Below are 23,841 nucleotides of genomic sequence, written 5' to 3'. Positions count from 1 at the left end.
GAATCAGGCTCCCTGACTTCAGACTATATTACAAAGCTACAGTAATCAAGACAGTATGGTACTGGCACATAAACAGAAATATAGATCAATGGAACATGATAGAAAGCCCAGAGATAAACCTACACACATATGGTCATTTTATCTTTGATAAAGGAGGCAAGAATATACAGTGGAGCCAAGACAGCCTCTTCAATAAGTGGTGCTGGGAAAACTGGACAGCTACATGTAAAAGAATGAAATTAGAACACTCCCTAACACCATACACAAAAATAAACTCAAAACTGATTAGAGAGCTAAATGTAAGACTGGACACTATAAAACTCTTAGAGGAAAACATAGGCAGAACACTCCATGACATACATCACAGTAAGATCCTTTTTGACCCACCTCCTAGGGAAATGGAAATAAAAACAAACAAATGGGACCTAATGAAACTTCAAAGCTTTTGCACAGCAAAGGAAACCATAAACAAGACCAAAAGACAACCCTCAGAATGGGAGAAAATATTTGCAAATGAATCCATGGACAAAGGATTAATCTCCAAAATATACAAGCAGCTCATGCAGCTCAGTATCAAAAAACGAATAATCCAATCCAAAAATGGGCAGAAGACCTAAATAGGCATTTCTCCAAAGAAGATATACAGATTGCCAACAAACACATGAAAGGATGCTCAACATCACTAATCATTAGAGTAATGCAAATCAAAACTACAAGAGGTGTCACCTCACACCAGTCAGAATGGCCATCATCAAAACATCTATAAACAAATGCTGGAGAGGGTGGGGAGAAAAGGGAACACTCTTGCACTGTTGGTGGGAATGTAAATTGATACAGCCACTGTGGAGAACAGTATGGAGGTTCCTTAAAAAACTAAAAATAGGGCTTCCCTGGTGGCGCAGTGGTTGAGAGTCCACCTGCCGATGCAGGGGACACATGTTCCTCTCCCGATCTGGGAAGATCCCACGTGCCACGGAGCGGCTAGACCCGTGAGCCCTGGCCGCTGAGCCTGCGTGTCCGGAGCCTGTGCTCCGCAACGGGAGAGGCCACAACAGTGAGAGGCCCGTGTACCACAAAAGAAAAAAAAAAAAAAACAACTAAAAATAGAACTACCATATGACCCAGCACTCCCACTACTGGGCATATACCCTGAGAAAACCATAATTCAGAAAGAGTCATGTACCAAAATGTTCATTGCAGCTCTATTTACAATAGCCCGGAGATGGAAACAGCCTAAATGTCCATCATCGGATGAATGGATAAAGATGTGGCACATATATACAATGGAATATTACTCAGCCATAAAAAGAAACGTAATTGAGTTATTTGTAGTGAGGTGGATGAACCTAGAGACTGTCATACAGAGTGAAGTAAGTCAGAAAGAAAAACAAATACCGTATGCTAACACATATATATGGAATCTAAAAAAAAAAAAAAAAAGGTTCTGAAGAACCTAGGGGCAGGACAAGAATAAAGACACAGACATAGAGAGTGGACTTGAGGACACTGGGAGGGGAAAGGGTAAGCTAAGAAGAAGTTAGAGAGTGGCATTGACATATATACACTACCAAATGTAAAGTAGATAGCTAGTGGGAAGCAGCCTCATGGCACAGGGAGATCAGCTTGGTTCTTTGTGACCACCTAGAGGGGTGGGTTAGGGAGGGTGGGAAGAAGACGCAAGAGGGAGGAGATATGGGGATATATGTATACGAATAGCTGGTTCACTTTGTTATACAGCAGAAACTAACACAACAATGTAAAGCAATTTTATTTTTATTTTTTTAAACATCTTTATTGGAGTATAATTGCTTTACAATGGTGTGTTAGTTTCTGCTTTATAACAAAGTGAATCAGTTATACATATACACCTGTTCCCATTTCTCCTCCCTTTTGCATCTCCCTCCCTCCCTCCCTCCCACCGTCCCCATCCCACCCCTCCAGGTGGTAACAGAGCACCGAGCTGATCTCCCTGTACTATGAGGCTGCTTCCCACTAGCTACGTGTTCCACGTTTGATAGTGTATATATGTCCATGCCAATCTCTCACTTCGTCACTGCCTACCCTTCCCCCTCCCCACATCCTCAAGTCCATTCTCTAGTAGGTCTGTGTCTTTATTTCCGTCTTACCCCTAGGTTCTTCATGACCTTTTTTTTCTTTCTTAAATTCCATATGTATGTGTTAGCATATGGTATTTTTCTCTTTTTGACTTACTTCACTCTGTCTGACAGACTCGACTCTAGGTCCATCCACCTCACTACAAATAACTCAATTTTGTTTCTTTTTATAGATGAGTAATATTCCATTGTATGTATGTGCCACATCTTCTTTATCCATTCATCTGTTAATGGACACATAGGTTGCTTCCATGTCCTGGCTATTGTAAATAGAGCTGCTATGAACATTGTGGTACATGACTCTTTTTGAATTATGGTTTTCTCAGCATATGTGCCCAGGAGTGGGATTGCTGGGTCGTATGGTAGTCCTATTTGTAGTTTTTTAAGGAACCTCCATACTGTTCTCCATAGTGACTGTATCAATTTACATTCCCACCAGCAGTGCAAGAGTGTTCCCTTTGCTCCACACCCTCTCCAGCATTTATTGTTTCTAGATTTTTTGATGATGGCCATTCTGACCAGTGTGAGATAAAGCAATTTTATTATACTCCAATAAAAATGTTAAGCAAAAAAATATTGCCTAATCTAACGTCTTACAGATTCACACCAGTGTTTCCTCTAAGATCCTTTTTTTTTTTTTTTTTTTTTGCGGTACGCGGGCCTCTCACCATTGTGGCCTCTCCCGTTGCAGAGCACAGGCTCCGGATGCTCAGGCTCAGCGGCCATGGCTCACGGGCCCAGCCGCTCCGCGGCATGTGGGATCCTCCTGGACCGGGGCACAAACCCGTGTCCCCTGCATCGGCAGGAGGACTCTCAACCACTGCGCCACCAGGGAAGCCCTAAGATCCATTTTGAGTTAATTTTTATATGTGGTATGAACTAAGGTTCAAATTTATTCTTTGGGATATAGATATCCATTGTCTATCACCATTTGTTGATAAGGATACTCTTGACATCCTTGTTGAAAATCAATTTACTTTTGATATATGGGTTTATTTCTAAGTGTCGTCATCTTAATAATATTAAATCTTCCAATCCGTGAACACAGGATGTCTCTCCATTTACTTAGGTCTTTAGTTTCTTTCAACAATGATTTGCAGTATACAAGTCTTATATTCATTGATTAAATTTACTCATAAATATTTTTTTCTTTTTGTTATTTTAACTGGATTTTAAAAAATTTTTAGATTGTTTATTGCTAACGTATAGAAATACAACTGATTTTTTTCTATATTCTTAAAAAAAAAGTCCTGGAGATGTAATGTGCAGCATGGTAATAGTTAATAATACTCTTGCCTATTTGAAAGTAGATCTTAAAAGTTCTCATCACAGAAATTTGCAACCATGTATGGTAACAGATTAACAAGACTTATTGTGATCATTTACATATATATATATACACACATATATATGTACATATTATATGTTATATATATATGTTGTACACCTGAAACTAATATAACATTATATGTCAATTGTACCTCAAAAAATATATACATGAACATAGACCTTTTTCCTCTATTGTTTACCGCTCTATCCTCAGTGTTTAGATTAATCCTCAAACCATACATAGTGTGCTGCTGGTAAATGTTTGTTGAAGCAATGAATCTTTTGTGAGCTTTCAGATTCTCCATGCCAGGAAAACCCTCCATAATATTTTATGAGGGACAAAATGTTTCTTTTCAACACCATCTTAGAAATACTTCAGCTCTGCTAGCAAAAAAACAAACCCATCATATGTATATGCATACACGTGTACATATACATACATATACACATATAGTTATTTATGCATACCTCATTTTGTTTATCCATTCATCCATCAATAGACATTTAGAGTGTTTCCACTTTTTGGCTATGAACATTACTATACAAGTATCTATTTAAGTCTCTGCTTTCAAGTCTTTTTGGGTATATACCCAGAAGTAGAATTGTTAAACCATATGATAATGCTCTTTTTAATTTTTTTGAGGAACTGCCATACTGTTTTCCATAGTGGCTGCACCAGTTTACATTCCCTTGGCAACACACTAAAGTTCTAATTTCTCCAGCACTTGTTGTTTTCTGTTTGTTCCTTATAATAGCCATTTTCATGGCACTGCTAAGTTTTAAGACTTAATTTTGAGAAAAGAAATATACAATGCAGTTCGTGGATCTGAACTAGATTTCCCACTTGTCTTTTGGACAGTTTGAAAAATTTGTCTTCCAACAAATATTCAATAAAACATGAGTAAACATGAAAAGCTTCCTACTATGAAAGTTATGGAGAGCTGGTCATGAGCAGGGGCTCACTTCCTAGCTGGGTAGCCTTGAGCAAGTTCATTTACCTCTCAGCCACTTCCTAGGGTTGTTGGGGGGATTAAATTTTCTCATACTTTAAAGCCCTTTATAACAGTGCTGGGTACCCAGGGCACGTGTCGGGCACTGTTGCAGGGTGGGTTGTTCCTTATTGATTTGCACAGAACTGAAACTCTCCATGAGTTCCATCTTGAGTATCAGGAGGTCCAAACCATCTGTAACTAGGATATTTTTTATTTCCTTTTTGGTGGTGCCAGAATGTATCTGAAACACTGAAGCCTTTAAATGCATGTGTCAAGACATTTACTGCCTTACTAGGCGTTAAGAACTTTTTTTTAAAAGGGAAAACATTGTAGGAGGGGAAACAGAAATTTATTTTCATGTAGACAGGACTATAAATGGGGTTCTTTTCTTGGGAGAAAACTTTATAAATGGAAACCTCTTAATACAGCCAAAGACTGAATTTAAATACAGTCTTTTCTCTTTGAAAATGCCATGCCACGGTCTTCATTATTTGTTATATTTCTAAAGTGCTTTTCTTTCCAGGAAGCTCGTTACAAACTGTCTCCTGACCTGATTCAATTCAGCTCCTTCACAGGGGAACCACCCTTCAAAATGTACCAGAAGCAGATCAGAGAGCTTGCAAATCAAGACCCATAGTTGTTTTGCCTGGATACTGCATTTTATAAAGTGTGACACCACTGGTTATCATTAAGGGTTCAAATAATTTCATCCCCTTAGGCAGAATATTCAGTTATGAGCTTGAGTCTTTGTCTAGTCTCCAACTAGGAGACAAGTTGGAGATTCCTTAGAAAGTGGGCTTCTAATGGAAATGCTGACAATCCATTAACAGCAGGAGGGCTAGTGGCTGCCACTAAAAATATACTTAAAGGTTACAGTAATAAAAACACATATTTCAAAATGCCTGCTAGGGGCTTCCCTGGTGGTACAGTGGTTGAGAATCCGCCTGCCTATGCCAGGGACACGAGTTCGAGCCCTGGTCCGGGAAGATCCCACATACCGAGGAGCAACTAAGCCCATGCGCCACAACTACTGAGCCTGCTTTCTAGAACCCGCGAGCCACAACTACTGAGCCCATGTGCCACAACTACTGAAGCCCACACGCCCAGAGCCCGTGCTCCGCAACATGAGAAGCCCGCGCACCGCAACGAAGAGCAGCCCCCGCTCGCCACAACTAGAGAAAGCCCGCACACAGCAACGAAGACCAACGCAGCCAGAAATAAATTAAAAAGATTTAAAACCAGGAATGCCTGTTAGAAGTTCAAGGATTTTTCCGCGTTGCCATTAATATAGGCCACCCTGTCCCTTTGGCGTTTGATTTTGCCTCATACATGGGCTTAAGCTAAATTAATGCTCTTGTGCTACAGCATTTGTTTCTGTTTGAGTTTGAGGGCTTTGGATGTCTTCTGGCAGAATTATCAATGCCTTTAATGGAAGATGAATAATCGGTGTATTCACAGAATTATGGAGTTTTAAATCTGGAAAGGATCTCAGTGATCAGCAAGTCATCTCTCTTGTATCTGCTAGAGGAGATTTGAGCTCCTAAAAAGTAATGGGCTACAACTTAAAAAGGGAAAATGACTGCAGGGGAATTGATGTTGTGCCTGAGGCCTTAATATTTTCTTACCTGTGACATTATTGCAATGCCCTTTGGCCTAATCTCCTTGCCTCAATTATCTTTCTTTCTTCCTACCGTATCTTTTTTTTGATGGTAAAAATAGTGTGTTCATTGTAGAACTATTAGAAAGTAAAGAAAATAATAAAAGAAACTAAAAATCACCTCTAGCCTCATCACCCAGAGTAGTCACTGCTAATATTTGGCGGGTATTGCCCCCATCTTTTTTCCATCTACATGGATATATTTCCTTGCTACATGTATATATTTTCCTATTCTAAAATCATTTTTACTTTGCAATAGCTCATGAACATTTTCTCACATTACTGAATATTCTTTAAGGACTTGATTTTCATCAGCTGCTTAGTGTATAATCTCAGAGTTGTGCAAGATCTCTCTAACCCGTTTAGGGAGTTTGACGTTTTGTCTGTTGACACTGCAATGAATGTCCATGTACACAAATTTACATCTCTGACCATCTCCTCAGGAAAAAAAGTTTTTGTGCCTATTTGCCCAATTACCCCTCCAAACGGCACTACTATTTTACCCTTCCACCAGCAGTAACAGGAGTGTAGTCTTTTTCCTGAGCCCTCACCAACACTGGCCATTACCAATTAAAAAAAAATAATCTTGGCGGAGTGACATCAAGATGGCAACATAGGTCACTCCTGACTTTGTTCTCCCTCACAAGAAGAACTGTTCACAGAGAAGACACCACTGAGAGAATCCTAGAACACTTGGGTGAGGCTGGAGCACGCCCTGCACCACAGAGACCAAGACAGGTGGCATTAGAAGGGTAAGAGGAGCCGCTACGTGCTCACCGTACTGCCCCTCCCCCAGGCCAGCATGGCACCGTGGAGAAATCTCCCCCGAGCCTCTGGTTCCTCCAGTGGCGAAAGAGGCCCAGATGGACATCCAGCTCTCCCAGCACTGTGGGTTCTTTCTTGCGAGACCATCTCTGGTCTTACCCCATGGTGACTGCAGAGGAATCTGAAGGACTTGACCACTGAGGATCTCATCATGCCACAACCAGCACTCTGATCTTGGCGGACCAAGTTCCTATGTGCAGTGCCCGAGTAGTAGCCCCAGCCAGCCACTTTGTCCATCTGCAGAGTCGAGTCATTGGCACCATCTGACCTGGGAACTCAGTGGAGTCCAAGTCTGTCTGATTTGGGTCCTCAAACAAAGATTTTTGGCCCTGGAGCCCGGTCTGTCCCCACGCATGCAGCGGAGCTGAGTTTTAAGCCCCACCCAACCAGAAAGCCTTGCCAAAACACCTGGGAAGCTGCATAGCCCAGCAATACTCGAGCACAGAGTCTGGCAGGCAGAGCTGACAGACGGCAGAGCAAAGCCAGTGGCTGTGTTCAGCTACGGAACTTAGGGTGCAGGTCAGCTTGAATCAAGACCACCAACAAAGAGCCTTTCTGGCCTTGGAATTAGTTCTCCCACCGTGCCCAGGAAGGGAACCTAATTCCCAGCCCCACTCGTTGCTGAATACACCTTGCAGCCCACCCGACCACAGAATCTAACTAGAGCACACGGGAAGCTGCCTAGCTCATCCAACAACCCTGTGTACAGTGGCACTTGAACAGAGAGCAAAACTGGTGGCCCTGTCTGGCCAGGGAATTCAGTACACACTCTTGCCTGACTCAGGTCCCCAAACAACAAGCTGTACAGGCCCTGGAGCCTATTCTGCTGCCCTACCAGGGAAGAGAGGGTAATTCATGGCCTCACCTACCGGTGAGTATAGTACCCAGTCATGACCATCTAGTTATCCTGACCAGAAAACCCAGGAAGCTGTGGAGCCCAAGCTCCAGCCTCACTTGTGCAGGAAACCAAATCAGCAGTCCTATCCAACTGTTCTCAGGCAGCAGCAAGCCCTCCCTGCCCCGTGACCTCAGAACTTGGGCAGTGGCCTCACCCCAAAATAAACCCTGATAGCAAACCATTCCTGCCCAAGGATGTTACCAGTAAACACATCCAGAAACCCAAACTGAGCTGACTGTCTCTGCCAAAGTACACATGTAAAGTCTGGAAGAGAAGACCACTTACTCAAATGTGCATATACCAATGTAAGAAATCAAGGATCATGAAAAATACGGTTAATATGACAGCAAAGGAAACTAATAAAGCTCCAACTACTGACCCTAAATAAATGGACATCTCTGAACTTTCAGGCAAAGAATTCAGCATAATCCTCCTAAAGAAGTTTAGTGAACTACAAGCACACACAGACAACACAATTAGGAAAACCATACATGAACAAAATGAGAGACTCAAAGAAATAGGAACCATCAAAAAAAAAAAAAAAAAAAAAAACCCAAACAGAAACCCTAGAGCTGAAAAATACGATGACTGAAGAACTCAACAGTGAGCTTCAAAAGCAGACTCTACTAGGCACAAGAAACCTAGAAGTCAAGAAACTATCCAGTCAGGAGGAAAAAGAAAGTAACAATGAAGAAGAGTGAATAAAACCTATGGGAATTACAGGACACAATCGAAAGAAACAGTATGTGCATTATGGGAATTCCAGAAGGAGAAGATAAAGAGACAAAGTGTATTATTTAAATCAATAATGGCTGAAAACTTCCCACAACTTGGGAGAGAAAGGGACATCCAGATCCATAAGGCACAAAGGACATCAAATAGGTTAAACCTGAGTAGGGCTACACAAAAGTCAAAGACAAAGAATTTTGAAAGCAGCAAGAGAAAAGAGAAATTACAAACACTGGAACCCTCATAAGACTTCTGGTAGATTTCTCAACGGAAACGTCTGATGTCAGGAGAGAATGGAATGGTATATTCAAATTTTTGAAAAAAACCATCAACCAAGAATTCTATGCCTGGCAAAGCTATCCTTCAGAAATGAAGGAGAGATAAAGGTATTCCTGAAGAAACAAAACCTGAGGGAGTTTATCACCACTAGATCTGCCTTACAAGAAAGGCTAAAGGGAGTTCTTTGAGTAAAAGGACACTAAATAACATCATAAAACATAAGAAGGTAGCATAAAACTCACTGGTAATGGTAATTATATAGTCAAAGTTAGATTCTATAATGTAACAGTGGTACATAATTCACGTAACTATACATTAAAGGTTAGAAAACAGGACTTCCCTGCTGGTGCAGTGGTTGAGAATCCGCCTGCCAATGCAGGGGACACGGGTTTGATCCCTGGCCTGGGAAGATCCCACATGCCTGTGCACCAAACTATAGAGCCTGTACTCTAGAGACTGTGAGCCACAACTACTGAGGCCGTGTGCCACAGCTACTGAAGCCCGCGTGCCTAGAGCCCGTGCTCTGCAACGAGAAGCCACTGCAATGAGAAGCCTGCACACCACAACAAAGAGTAGACCCCAGTCGCCACAACTAGAGAAAGCCTGCACACAGCAATGAAGACCCAATGAAGCCATAAATAAATAAATAAATAAATAAATAAATAAATAAATAATACTTTAAAAAGTTAGAAAACATAGTAAAAATAACCATGACTACAATAATTTGATATTGGTTACACAATATTTAATAATATATCAACTGTCCAGCAACAATAACCTAAAATGTGAGGGAGAGGACAAGCAAAAGTAAAGTTTAGGAAGTCTATTGAACTTAAGTCATTATCAGTTTAAAATAGTGTGTTATTATTTTAACATAGTCTATGTAAGCCTCATGGTAATGATAAGGCAAAAACCTGTAGTATTTACACAAAAGAACATGATAAAGTTGTCAAAGCATACTGATACCAAAAGACATCAACACACACACAAAAAAACACAGCAAAATATGAAACAAGGAACAGAGGAACTACAAAACAGCCAGAAAACAATTAACACAATGGCAATAATAAGTCCTTCCCTATCAATAATTACTTTTAACATAAATGGACTAGATTCTGCAATCAAAAGATACAGAATGGCTAAATGGTTAAAAAAAAAAACAAGATCCGACAATATGTTGCCCACAAGAGGTTCACTTTAACCTTAAAGACACATACAGACTGAAAATAAAGGAGTGGAGCTCAATATTAAAAAAACAAACAACCCAATCCAAAAATGGGCAGAAGACCTAAATAGACATTTCTCCAAAGAAGACATACAGAAGGCCAAGAAGCACATGAAAAACTGCTCAACATCACTAATTATTAGAGAAACACAAATCAAAACTACAATGAGATATCACCTCACACCAGTTAGAATGGGCATCATTAGAAAATCTACAAGAAACAAATGCTGGAGAGGGTGTGGAGAAAAGGGAACCCTCTTGCACTGTTGATGGGAATGTAAATTGATCTAGCCAATATGGACAACAGTATGGACGTTCCTTAAAAAACTGAAAATAGAATTACATATGACCCAGCAATCCCACTACTGGGCATATACCCAGAGAAAACCATAATTCAAAAAGACACATGCACCCCAATGTTCATTGCAGCGCTATTTACAATAGCCATGTCATGGAAGCAATCTAAATGCCCATCGACAGACGTAATGGATAAAGAAGATGTGGTACATATATACCATGGAATATTACTCAGCTATAAAAAGGAAAGCAATTGGGTCATTTGTAGAGACGTGGATGGATCTGGAGACTGTCATACAGAGTGAAGTAGTCAGAAAGAGAAAAACAAATATCGTATATTAACGCATATATGTGGAGCCTAGAAAAATGGTACAGATGAACCGGTTTGCAGGGCAGAAATAGACACACAGATGTAGAGAACAAATGTAGGGACACCAAGGGGGGAAAGTGGCAGGGGGGGTGGTGGTGGTGGGATGAACTGGGAGATTGGGATTGACATGTATACACTAATATGTATAAAGTAGATAATAAGAACCTGCTGTATAAAAAAATTTAATTTAATTTAAAAATTAAAAAAAATAAAATTTAAAACAACAAACAGAAAAAAAAAAGGGGTGGAAAAAGATAATCCAAGCAAATGGTATATTTTAAGAAGTCAGGGGTAGGTGTACTTACATGAGACAAAATAGACTTTATAGTAAAAATAGTACAAAGAGACAAAGAATGTCAACATATAATGTTAAAGCGGTCAATCCATCAAGAAGATATAATAATTGTAGATATTTATGCATCCAACGTTGGAGCACCCAGATATATAAAGCAGACCTAAACTGAGAAACAGCAATACAATAATAGTTGGGGACTTTAATACCCCACTCTCAACAATGGATAGATCATCCACACAGGGAATCAATAAGGAAACAGTGGATATGAACAACGCTATAGATCAACTGAACCTAAGAGACATATACAGGATATTCTATCCAATAACAGCCAAATATACACTCCTAAGTGCATATGGAACATTTTTTAGAATAGACCATATGTTAGGCCACAAAACAAGTCTAAGCAAATTTAAGAATATTGAAATCATACCAAGTATCTTCTCTGACCACAATGGTATGAAACTAGAAATCAGTAACAGGAAGAAAACTAGAAAATTCACAAATACATGGAAATTAAATAATATTCTCCTGACCCATCAAAGAAGAAATGAAAGGGGAAATAATTTATCTTGAGACAAATGAAAAATGGAAATACTACATACCAAAACTTATGGCATGCACCAAAAGCAATTCAAAGAGGGAAGTTCATAGCAATAAATGCCTACATTAAGAAATAAGAAAAGTCTCAAATAACGTAACTCTATACCTTAAGGAACCAGAAAGAGCAGAACAAACTGAGCCCAAAGTTAGCAGAAGGAAGGAAATAAAGATTAGAGCAGAAACAAATGAGATAGAGGATAGGAAGACAATAGAAAAGGTTAACAACACTTTAACAAAACTAAGAGTTAGTCCTTGGAAAAGATAAACAAGGTTGTCAGACCTTTAGCTAGACTCACCAAGAAACAAAGAGAGAGGACTCAAATCAACAAAATTATAAATGAAAAGGGAGACATTACCACTGATACCACAGAAATACAAAGGATTATAAGAGGCTACTATGAACAATTTATACACCAACAAACTGGACAAACTAGAATAAATGGACGCATTTTTAGAAACATACAACCTAACAAGACTGAATCAGGAAGAAAGAGAAAATCTGGACAGACCAATTAGTATTAAGGAGATTGAATCATTAATCAAAAATCTCCCAATGAAGAAAAGCCCAGGACCAGATGGCTTCACTGGTGAATTTTAGCAAGCATTTGAAGAAGAATTAATGCCAATCCTTCTCAAACTCTTCCCAAAATACTGAGGAGGTGGGAAACTCCCAAACTCGTTTTACAAGATCAGCATTACCCTCATACCAAAGCCAGAAAAGGACACTCTCAGAAAAGAAAACCATAGGCCAATATCCCTTATGAACATAGATGCAAAAATTCTCAGTAAAATACTAGCAAACTGAATTCAGCAGCACGTTAAAAAGATCTTTCGCCATGACCAAGTGGGATTTATCCCTGAGATGCAAGGATAGTTCAGACACAAATCCATCAATGTGATGCATCAATTAATAGAATGAAAGGAAAAAAATCATATGATCATCCCTATAGATGCTGAAAAAGCATTTGACAAAATTTAACAACTATTTATGACAGTTGTTAAAAACTACAAACTAGGTATAGAAGGAATATACCACAACAAAATAAAGGCCATATATGACAGTCCCACAGCTAACATCATACTCAATTGTGAAAGGTTAAAAACTTGTCCTCTAAAATCAGGAACAAGGCAAGGCTGCCCACTCTCACCACTCCTATTCAACATAGTACTCAAAGTCCTAGCCAGAGCAGTCAGGCAAGAAAAAGATATAAAAGGCATTAGGATTGGAAAGGAAGAAGTAAAATAGTCTCTATTTGTATATGACATGATTTTATACATAGAAAATTCTAGAGACTCCATCAGTAAACCGCTAGATCTAATCAATTCAGTAAAGTTGCAGGATACAAAATTAACATACAAAAATCAGTAGCATTTCTGTAAACTGATAATGAATTATATGGAAAAGAGACTTAAATTATCCCATTTACAGTAGCATCAAAAAGAATACAATACTGGGGCTTCCCTGGTGGTGCAGTGGTTGAGAGTCCGCCTGCCGATGCAGGGGACGTGGGTTCGTGCCCCGGTCTGGGAAGATCCCACATGCCACAGAGCGGCTGGGCCCGTGAGCCATGGCCGCTGAGCCTGTGTGTCTGAAGCCTGTGCTCCACAGCGGGAGAGGCCACAACAGTGAGAGGCCCGCGTACCACACACACAAAAAAAGAATAGTATACTTAATTTAACCAAGGAGGTGAAAGATCTCTGCACTGAAAGCTACAAGACACTGAAGAAAGAAATCCAAGAAGACACCAATAACTGGAAAGATATCCCATGCTCATGGATTGAGAGAATTGTTAAAATGTCCATACTATCCAAAGCCATCTATAGATTCAATGCAATTCCCATCAAGATTCTAATGGCATTTTTTTTCAGAAATAGAAAAAAAGTCCTAAAATTTATATGGAAGCACAAAAGACCCTGTGTGGACAGCCAAAACAATCTTGAGAAAGAAGAACAAAGTGGGAGGCATCACACTTCTTGCTTTCAAACTATACTATAAAGCTGTAGTAATCAAAACAGTATGACAGTGGCATAATAACAGACACATAGACCAACAAAACAGAATTGAGATCCCAGGAGTAAACCCATGCAAGGGAGCCAAAAATACTCACTAGAGAAAAGACAGTATCTTCAATAAATGGTGCTAGAAAATTGGACATTTACATGTAAAAGAATGAAAGTAGACCCCTATCTTACACCACCCATGAAAACTGACTTGAACTAGATTAAGGATTTCAATGTGAGATCACAATCCATAAAATTCCCAGTAGAAAACGTCGGAGCAAAACTCCTTGACATGGGTCTTGGCAATGATTTTTTGGATATGACACCTAAGGCACAAGCAACAAAATAAATGAGACTACATCAAACTGAAAAATTTTGCATGGCAAAAGAAACCACCTACAAAATTAAAAGACAGCCTACGGAAAGGGAAAAAATATTTACAAACCATGTATCTGATAAGGAATTAACATCCAAAATATATAAAGATCTCATAGAGTTGAGTAGCAAAAAACCAAGTGATCCAATTTAAAAATGGGCAAAGGACCTGAAAAGACATTTTTCCAAAGAAGATATACCAATGGTTAACAAGTACATGAAAAGATGTTCAACATCACTAAATCAATAGGGAAATGCAGATCGAAACCACAATGAGATATTATCTCACACCTGTTAGAGTGTGAGCAATAAAAAGACAAGAGAACAAATGCTGGCAAGTATGTAGAGAAAAGGGAATGCTTGTGCACTGTTGGTGGGATTGTCAACTGGTACAACCAATATGGAAACATTATGAAGGTTCCTCAAAAAATTCAAAATATGATCCAGAATTTCCACTTGTGGGAATACAGTTGACCCTTGAACAGGTTTGAACTGCATGGGTCCACTTATACTTGGATTGTTTTCAGTATTGAATACCAAGTTACTACATGATCTACAGTTGGTTGAATCCACAGACATAGAACTGTGAACGCCGAGGGCCAACTCCAATGTTTTACACCGATTTTTCGACAGCAGAGGGTCAGCATCCGTAACCCCCCCATTGTTCAAGGGTCAACTATTATATCTGAAGGAAATGAAAACACTGTGTTGAAGAGATAACTGCACCCCTGTGTTCATGGCAGCATTATTGGTAATAGTGAAGACATGGAAACAACCTAAGTGTCTATCGATGGACGAATGGACAAAGTTGTGGTTTATACACACACACACACACACAATGGATTATTACTCATCCATATAAAAGGAGGAAATCCCACCATTTGTGATAACACGGATGGGCCTTGAGGGCATTTTGCCAAGTGAAATAAGTCAGAGAAAGACAAATACTGTATGATTTCACTGACAGATTGTGTTTACCAGAGGTAGGGAGTATGGGGAGGGGAAATTGCATGAAGGGGATCAAAAGGTACAAATTTCCAGTTATAAGTAAGTACTAGGCATGTAATGTACACCATGATCACCATAGTTAACATTGCTGTATGGTATATATACAGGTTTTGAGAGTACATCCTAAGAGTGTTCATCACAAGGAAAAAATATTCGTATCCATGAGATGATGGATGTTAACTAACCTTATTGTAGTAATTATTTCACGATTTAAGTGAAATCATTATGCTGTACACCTTAAACGTATATAGTTTAAGGACCAGAAAGAGAAGTTCAGTTGTTCATACAATTGAATTGTATGTCAATTCTATCTCAAAACTGGAAAAACTTTTAAAAGGTTGGGAAGATGAAAAATATCTTTAGCAATCTGATATATTAAAAGAGGTATCTCCCATCACTTTGCGTTAGTTTACTAGTGATGCCAAACATTTTTTAGAGTTCATTTATAAGTCTTTTGTGAGTTAGCTGTATGTGCCAAATGGTCGTTATATTCTTTTTGGTTTCTAAGCTCTGTTTATATACTAAAATGCTTTATTTGTATTTAATGTTGCAAAAATCCCCCCCCCCTTTTTTTTTTGGCAGTACGCGGGCCTCTCACTGTTGTGGCCTCTCCCGTTGCGGAGCACAGGCTCCGGACGCGCAGGCTCAGCGGCCATGGCTCATGGGCCCAGCCTGCTCCGCGGCATGTGGGATCTTCCCGGACTGGGGCACGAACCCGTGTCCCCTGCATCGGCAGGCACACTCTCAACCACTGCGCCACTAGGGAAGCCCTCCCCCTTTTTTTCATTTGCCTTGTACCTTATTTCATAGTGGTTTGTTTTCTTTAGGTACAGAAGTTTTAAATTTTCTATACAGCCAAACATCAATCTTTTTTTTTAATGGTTTCTTTTTTTGCTTTTATGCTCATACCCAAAGGTATTTCTACATCACCAATCTTACCATACCCTTCTCTTGATTAAAATCTTCCAGGGGCTCCTCAGGAGAAATCCATCCTCCTCCTGGTGCTCCAGCCTCAACTACTGTCACCCTATAGGCACTTGGGGCCCAGTCAGGCCAAGCAGTTATGCTTAGCCCTGTCTACTTAGCACCTTGTGTTTGGAAAGCCAGTCCTCATCCAGCCCCACGGGCTCACCACCCATCTCCACCCCATCTTCCCGCATGTCACTGAAGCCCCAGCTTCGATATGACCACCAACTTTATCCTTTTCTTCCCCCCATGCTCCTCCTCACCCAGGTAACTCCACTCCAGCCCACAGGGTCTCCTTGCTTGTCCTGGGACGTGCACTGCATGCTCCCTTCTCGGAGTTCTGTCTGGAACGTGCTTCCCCCCGATTGCCATTCATGTAGTCCCCTCCTCACCTCTTTCAGGTCTCTGCTCAGACAGCATCTTCTCAGTGAGGCCTTCCCTGAGCGCCCTACTGACCTTTGCAGCCCACCTGTCTCCCTGGCCCACACCCCAATCTGCTAAACTCTCTCGTTGTAGTTTTCTCTCAGACCATAGTTCCATCTGACACACCTCATATTTTGTTTACTGTGTGTTTCCTCCCTCATATCCATGAGGATAGGGATTTTTGTTTTATTTCCTGCTGCACTTCGAAGTACCGAGGACATTGCCATTTGCCTGGCACATCAGATAGCAGTTCGATTTGGAGATGGAGGAAAAGGTGGTAAGAAGGGATGAGTCCCAAGAACCAGCCGGGAGGATAATCTGATGTGGCAGCATCTTCCCGCCCCAGAATCTCACTCAGCCCCTCCCCAGAGATAGTCTGGGGAACACGGGCTGTCATGCGAGCCTGCGTTTGTGCGTGCAGGTACTTAGAGCAGCAGCTGTCCTTCCTGCCTTGTTTGTTTCCCTACCGCCTCAGAAGGCTCCTTTAGCAGACGCCTTCTCTCCCTTCTCTCTCTAGAAGCAGATGTTCCAGGAGAGGAGTAGCCGGATGCTGCAGGCCTTGTCCCCGAAGCAGAGCCCTGTGAGCAGTCCCACCAGGAGCCGGTCCCCTTCACGCTCCCCGTCGCCCACCTTCTCGTGGCTCCCGAACAAAACCTCACCCCCCTCCTCACCCAAAGCCGCCTCAGCCTCCATCAGCAGCATGAGTGAGGGGGATGAAGATGAGAAGTAAAGGCTGCTGGGAGAAAACAAGAGCCACGCCACCCAGGCTGGGGGGAGGGCGGGGGCACGGGGGATGCTGAGTGGCGTGGGAGCTGCAGCTCGGCCAGGAGACCCTGAGCTCTGCTAAGGGAAGGCCTTGAGATCAGCTCTCCGTCAGTCTCCACTCAGCCTAAGACTTGGACTCTGCATGGAGGTTTCCCGCCAGACAACCTATACAAACCTTCTTAGCATCATCTAGAACCACTCTACTTTAACCTTGCTAAGGAAAGATGAAGAGCACCCCTGGGAGACTTGCACTGAGTGGCGTGCCTTCTGCTTTGGTCCTTACACTGGCCCCCACCAAGCATACCACCTGTGGAAGCGTCTGCTCCCTCAATCTACTTCCAGCTCCTAAGGGCCCTGCACGTTGCCTCCTACCACCCGAGCTCTACCAGAATAAAGTTGTTTCCAGTAGAGGTGGCACAGTGCTTCTGAAATAGTCAAGCTACAGACAAAGGCCAACCTTCTCAGTTTAGCCACGAGACCTGATGTTGCAACACATCAATTCTTTCCAGTTCCAGGAACGCGGCGTCTCGACCAAGCCTTGCTTTAGGCTACATATATCAAAGGTCACCCAGCGTGAACCTCTACTTCTTATTCCAAGGACAGTTTTGTCAAGGAGAACGCCACCTAAGGCGTGATGTCTCCTGGTTGTACTCTTTCATCATTGGTTTGACTTGTTTTCCAGAAACTACCTTAATCTGTGGGAAATGCAACAAAACAGATCATATATATACATACACATATATATATATGTATATGTGTGTGTATATGTATATAAAGGAGCCGCTTTGCTTTGGCTCCAAGTTTAGCAGGTGGTAGATGTTTCCTGAAGCTTCTCCTTCAAGGATGCTATTATGGAATGGCTTTTCCCATTTCTGACCAGTTAACAGTTTCATAGACCTCAAGTAACGGTTTGATGTACCAAACCACATAGTATACCAATAGGGGGTGCTACCTGCACGTATCTGTTCTATGTATGCTCCCAATACGCCATCCAGGGTGTGTACCATGTGCAATATGAATCTATGGTGGTGGCATTTTACATTATCCCCCTCTACTGCTCTCACCCTAATACCCTGCTGAAACCCTTGGTCTTAAGAACTACCTGGTTCCCTTGTGACTTGGGCACTTCGTCAGAAGCTCATCCTGCATTCCCGTAGAAATGTCCCAGCCACGACATCAGCATGTTGTGCTCACAGCCTCCCATCATCTTCCTGGGTAGAGGAAGGCTCTGAATAGTTTCGCCGCGCGAGGTGGAAACCTCAGCCGGACCTCCGCATCCGGACGTTCCAGGTAGTCCTGTAATTACCCACCTCCCCGGCCCTAGGTTTCAAATGGGATGAAGACGCTAAGTATGCCTGCTGAGTTGTCTGAAGTTACTGTCCCCTAAGCACAGGTAGCAATGAGCAGGTAGAGGCAAGATGTAGAACTGCACTCCTGGGTAGAAGAGGCATTGCCCGGCTGTCCCAGTAAAGCCAGAGGCCCGACACAGCAACTTGCGGACAGAGCCCGGCATCTCTCGTGACAGAAACTCTCCCTTTCAGAGACCTTGGGAAACAGCCTTCTGGGTGACAAGTGGGGCAACCAGTGAAGGAAGGTGGCATGTCTTTCCCCCTCGTGTTGGGGTTGAACTACCTCCCTACCCACCTGGAGATAAGTGGTGTTTGTTGGGAAGCAAAACCGTGCGGCTAAGCTGGCTGGGAACCCCCTTGTCTGGGCACTTCCTCCGGAACCGTGTCGAGCACTCACAGGGCAGAGAGCTGGTGGGAACACGGCACGTGCGAAGAAAACTTGTCGCCGTCAAGGCCCACAGCACTGCTCTGCTGAGAGGGGCAAAGGCCCCGTTCTTCCACTGTGCCCGTTTGGTCTCTCTCCCGTCATGTACCCAGGGCACAGTGGGCATGTATGCCCACCATCTCCTGAGCGGTGACAGGGTGAGGAGGCCCGCTGGGGAAGGCAAGGCAGTCAGAACAAGGGAAGAGAAAAGGAGAAAGAGGTGCCTAGAGAAAGGCAAGTAGGTGAAAGAGAATCTGCGGCTCGAACCGTTTCAGGGCCTCCCTTGTAGGGGAGACTCTCCTGGGAATGCCTTTTATGGGCTGTTGCCACGGCCCAGAGCAGATGAATCCACTTTTACCTGATTCCTGCTCGAGCAAATAGCTTGGAATTGATGTATCGGGCAGATTCTAAGTTTGCCGGCCTCACGCACCACACTGACAGGTGCCGCTTATATAACTCATCAGATTCAGGGCCATCCTAGCTACCAATTATGGGAAATGACCAATGCCTGGGATATCCCAGGGATGGGCCGTAACAACCCACAAGTGGATTCTAGGTCTCACCCTCTGTCCCCCTCCTGACCTGTAACAATACCTCCCCACCCTAAGGCTACGAGGTTACTGAGAAGGAATGAGGAGATTCTGCAACCCAACTTTTGATGCGTCCCGGCCACCAGTTTGTCCCTGCCCCTCCTCTCCTGCTTGGGAGGAGATGGGGCGGCTCTTTGTTTGGGCCGGCCACTCAACAGTAATGGCCAAGAGTGCGTTAAGGCTGGAATGAGAGACGTACAAAGTGTGACACAAGCTTGCAGAGGTAAGCGGGAATGACAAAAAGCAAGGAAAGGTTCTTTTGCCCTAGACAGGGAAGGAAGCTTCAGACTGAGGGCTGGAGAAGAACAGTTTAGGTCATGCAAGGCGGCAGGTTACATGAAGATGGGCAGGAGGGGGGGCGTACTTCCCTTCCGCTCCCTTACAAGTGTCACTCACTCCCTCACAGGTAAAGGAGCCAGGCTTTCTTTCACAGACACCCAAGGTTAGTGGGTACCTGTGCAGGATGTGGGTTCCCGTCCCCCCACCCCGTCCAGCTTCCCCATTTCAGCCCTTCTCCATTAGCTGCCGCATCTTCTTCCTGGGGACCCTGAAATCAAATGTTCACCAGCTAAAAACATGGGGCAACTGTAATGTCATAGTCACATTGAATGGCCCGTCTCTGGCAAGCCAACTCCCGTGGGCCAGGACTTTACAAAGGCAAAGGAAACCAGCCCCAAGAGGAGTGATCCCAAGACCTAAGTCTGCCTTCCGACCTGCTGTGCGGGGAAGAGACACAGCTGCGGGATGGCCAGCTTGCTCCATGCCTTAGGCTGGAGTTACTGAGAGTCCATCCTTGGAGGGAGGGACGGGAAGAGCATGGATTCGTTCTCTCCATCTTCGGGACTTACCACCCAGGCATACCCCAGGGAGAGATTGCGAGATGGCGACCTACACTCAGCTGAATCAGATGAACCCGAAGGGAGCAGAGATGTCCCTGTTCCTCAGGCATCCGTTCAGCACTAGTCTTGGCCATCAGATTTGTCCTTTTTTTAAAAAACACAATGAGCTCATGAGGCGTGTGCAACTTTTACTTTCTCTCTAGACTTGAGTTTTTTGTTGTGTCCCTGCAGTGTGTCCCGGGACAAAGCCATAAGATCATACACACTTAAGACTATGCTGTACACGTGAGACAAGACGACGACTCGTCTGGGTTAAAGCCCGACCTTACCCCCAAGCATCTGCTCTGGTGCTGAATAACGCGAACTTCCGGAATCAGCCCCACCCCTCCCCAACCCACTCCTACCCCTGCACATGCCCCCCCCCCCCCCCCCCCGCTCCAGACCCACTCCTGCTCGCCAACGGGACACGGCATTGCCAACGTGTTTATAAATAAAGGGATGCAGAATTGCACTTTTCCTACTGTGTTTCTTAAAAGCGTGGTGCTGTGCGTTCCTACTTATGAGCTCTGGCGCAATACGGAAGAGTGCAGGTGTGGCCGCTATCGTGCCTCCGCCCAGCCGGGCCCCAGCCCTTCAGAATGATGGGTCTGCGTGCCGTGCAGCGCGGGGCCAAGCCTGGAGTTGCCGGCTGGCTCACGCCTGACATGGAAACAACCTAAAGGTCCATCAGCAGAGGAGTGGATGAAGGAGATGTGGTACATATATACAAAGGAGTACTACTCGGCCATAAAAATGTGAAATAATGCCATTTGCAGCAACATGGAACAACTAGTGATTATACGAAGTCAGCCAGAAAGACAAATACCATATGATATCACTGATATGTGGAATCTAAACTATGACACAAATGAACCTATCTACTAAACAAACAGACTCATGGACATAGAGAGCAGACTTGTGGTTGCCAAGGGGGCGGGGGGAGGGGTGAGGGAGGGATGGATTGGGAGTTCGGGGTTAGTAGATGGATTCAACAACAAGGTCCTACTGTATAGCATAGGGAACTGTAGCCAATCTCCTGGGGTAAACCATAATGGAAAAAATACAAAAAGGAATGTATGTATGTGTATAACCGAGTCACGTTGCCGTACAGCAGAAATTAGCACAACACTGTAAATCAACTATACTTCAATTAAAAAACAAAAAGTCTGCGTAGGGGCACTCACCTGGAGGGGAGGTCACGTAGGGAGCCCGGCCAGGACCCCGAGTTGTACGCTCCACTGCCAACTTGCTTTCTGACCTCGGCCAAACCACTTCACTTCTCAGACCTCAGCGTCTGCTTTTGTAAAACGAAGGGGTTGAAGGCAACTGTTTCTGAGGTCTCCTTTGACTGTAAAAGTCTCTGAATTTATGAGGCGGGCTGCGTTGTCCCTAAGCTTCTCCAGCTATGGTGCTGTCACTGAGCCACCATGAGGAGGTGCCCACCCTTCACTGGGACGCTGGAGACGTGGCCTGGGACCTCCACAACCGACAGCACCAGTGCCGCACTCACGCCCGCAGCCTCCAGCAGGCTCTCGGGCTCCACCCACCCTTCTTATCTAGCTGCCTGGTGGGATACTTTTCACCTGGACTTAAACATCGGGGCGTGGCCATTTCCACCACTTCTCCATCTGTGGGGAAAAGCTCCTTTGGTTAGCTGGAAGCAGATAGATGGGGGTGGAGGCGCTCAATCAGGATTCCAAATGTCAACAATTAAGGCAGATTGGCCTTCTCGGCCTCCCGCGAGCACTGTGCTCAGGCCCCCCCTAGCCCAATTTACGAGCTTCTATTAACTCCGTCTGGAGGGGTTTAGCTCTTTGAACCGACAACAGTTCTAACATCAGCCTAGATTCTAGAAGAAATAGAACCAGGCCTGCAGGCAGCAAGGGAATTCATTTAAAAAGTGAATTCCTGTCGTTCACAGACCACAGCACTTGGCTTTTGCCATACAGATCAAACACATTCTCGCTCGACAGGCTGCATTTAGAGTCACAGTTACAGGTTTCTTCTTCACTTTCCATGATACCTCAGAAATGTTCTCAAGGGAAAAGCAGTTCTAAGGCATAACAAAACTCACGTTTAAGAACTCTGATATTTGCTCCAAAGAGAATGAGCCTTTGTTAGCAAACCCCTAGGATGAAAAGGTATGCTATCAAAAATGTTTACACACACACACACACACACACACACACACACACACACACACACACACACACACAGTCCTCTTGTATTGAAGTCCTCGCAGCTTATTGGAGTTGAATGTTTAAGCAACTACTCCAGGTATTCAGCAGAGGCTATTAGATAAAAAGACTCCTACAGAGATGCTTTTCAGGCAAAGAGGGACAGTTCATTAGCACCAAGTGTATACCCAGTGATCCAACTCTTCAAGAAACCGTCAAGTAAAATCCTGAAAATAAAGAACCAGTAAAATCTGAAATATCATTAAGAGCATAAACAGGTGCAAATTGATCTTTACATTAGGCCCTGTACTGCCATAACTTATATTCTAGAAAAAAACCCACCACATTGGTTGAATGTCAGCTGCAGTTGACCACATGTGGGAAACTTGAGGAGAAATGTTCAGAGTAGGGTTGACTTGTCTCCTGTAAGCAATTTTTATTCTCCTTACCTTTGTTATCTTTCTTGGGGGGCAGGGAAAGGAATTAATCTGCCAGGTTACTGTACTCTATTCATCAAAGCTGAGTTCTGATGGAGGGATTAGACATAACTAAAATATTTGATACATCATCTTCCATTTTAAAAGAATTAATGAATCCATACCTGAAAGAGCTGGGATACTTTACCTCTTCCACGCGGACCTTTTCAACTTCTTATACTTGCAAATGAACTTGTCGCTCTAAAATTTCCAAGTTCAAAGAAAACCTGTCATCTTCTGCCATGCACATGGCAGGACATGACTCATTACATAGCTTGAGGCGATAACCAGACTTCCTTGTCTGATAATCACGGTCCACTGGACAGATGTTGGCAAGATGCCATTTACTGGTCTGACCATACAAACTGACATGGACACAACTGAGTCATTGATTCTTTTTCCATTTTTTCCCATATCTGGCACCCAGGGATGAACAATAAAGTAGTTGAAGAGGTGTGTGTGTTAGTTTCCTATTGCTGTAACAAATTCAGTGGCTTAAAACAACACAGTGTGTTATTTTACAGTTCTGGAGGTCAGACGTCCAAAATGGGTCTTACTGGACTAAAATTAAGGTGCTGGCAGGGCTGCATTCCTGTCTGGAGGCTCTAGGGGAGAATCCATTTTCTTGCATTTTCTAGCCTGCATTCCTTAGCTCGTGGCCCCCTTCCATCTTCAAAGCCGGCAATGGCCAGTCCAATCTTTCTCACATCACATCACTATGACACTCCCTCTGCCTCTCTCCTCTATGTATGAGGGCCCTTATGATGACATTGGGCCCACTAGGATACTCCAGGACACG

General features: G+C 43.2%; 1 protein-coding gene across 2 annotated transcripts in view; it reads left to right on the top strand.

Moving 5' to 3' along the window:
* The window catches only part of PCYT1B (phosphate cytidylyltransferase 1B, choline), a gene marked incomplete at both ends in the record, with an annotated part of 163,189 nt that extends 146,076 nt beyond the window's left edge, over positions 1–17,113 (top strand). For both annotated transcript variants that reach the window (XM_082864753.1, XM_082864752.1), the window contains one exon: positions 16,901–17,113. In XM_082864753.1, coding sequence (XP_082720879.1) covers positions 16,901–17,113 — 213 coding nt within the window. The remainder of the gene's footprint in view (positions 1–16,900) is intronic.
* Between the last annotated feature and the right edge of the window lie 6,728 nt (positions 17,114–23,841).

Source organism: Leucopleurus acutus (genome assembly GCF_964270905.1).
Source record: "Leucopleurus acutus genome assembly, chromosome: X".
NCBI lineage: Eukaryota > Metazoa > Chordata > Mammalia > Artiodactyla > Delphinidae > Leucopleurus > Leucopleurus acutus.
The sequence above is the reverse complement of the archived record's forward strand: the minus strand, read 5'-3'. Positions and strand labels throughout refer to the sequence as shown.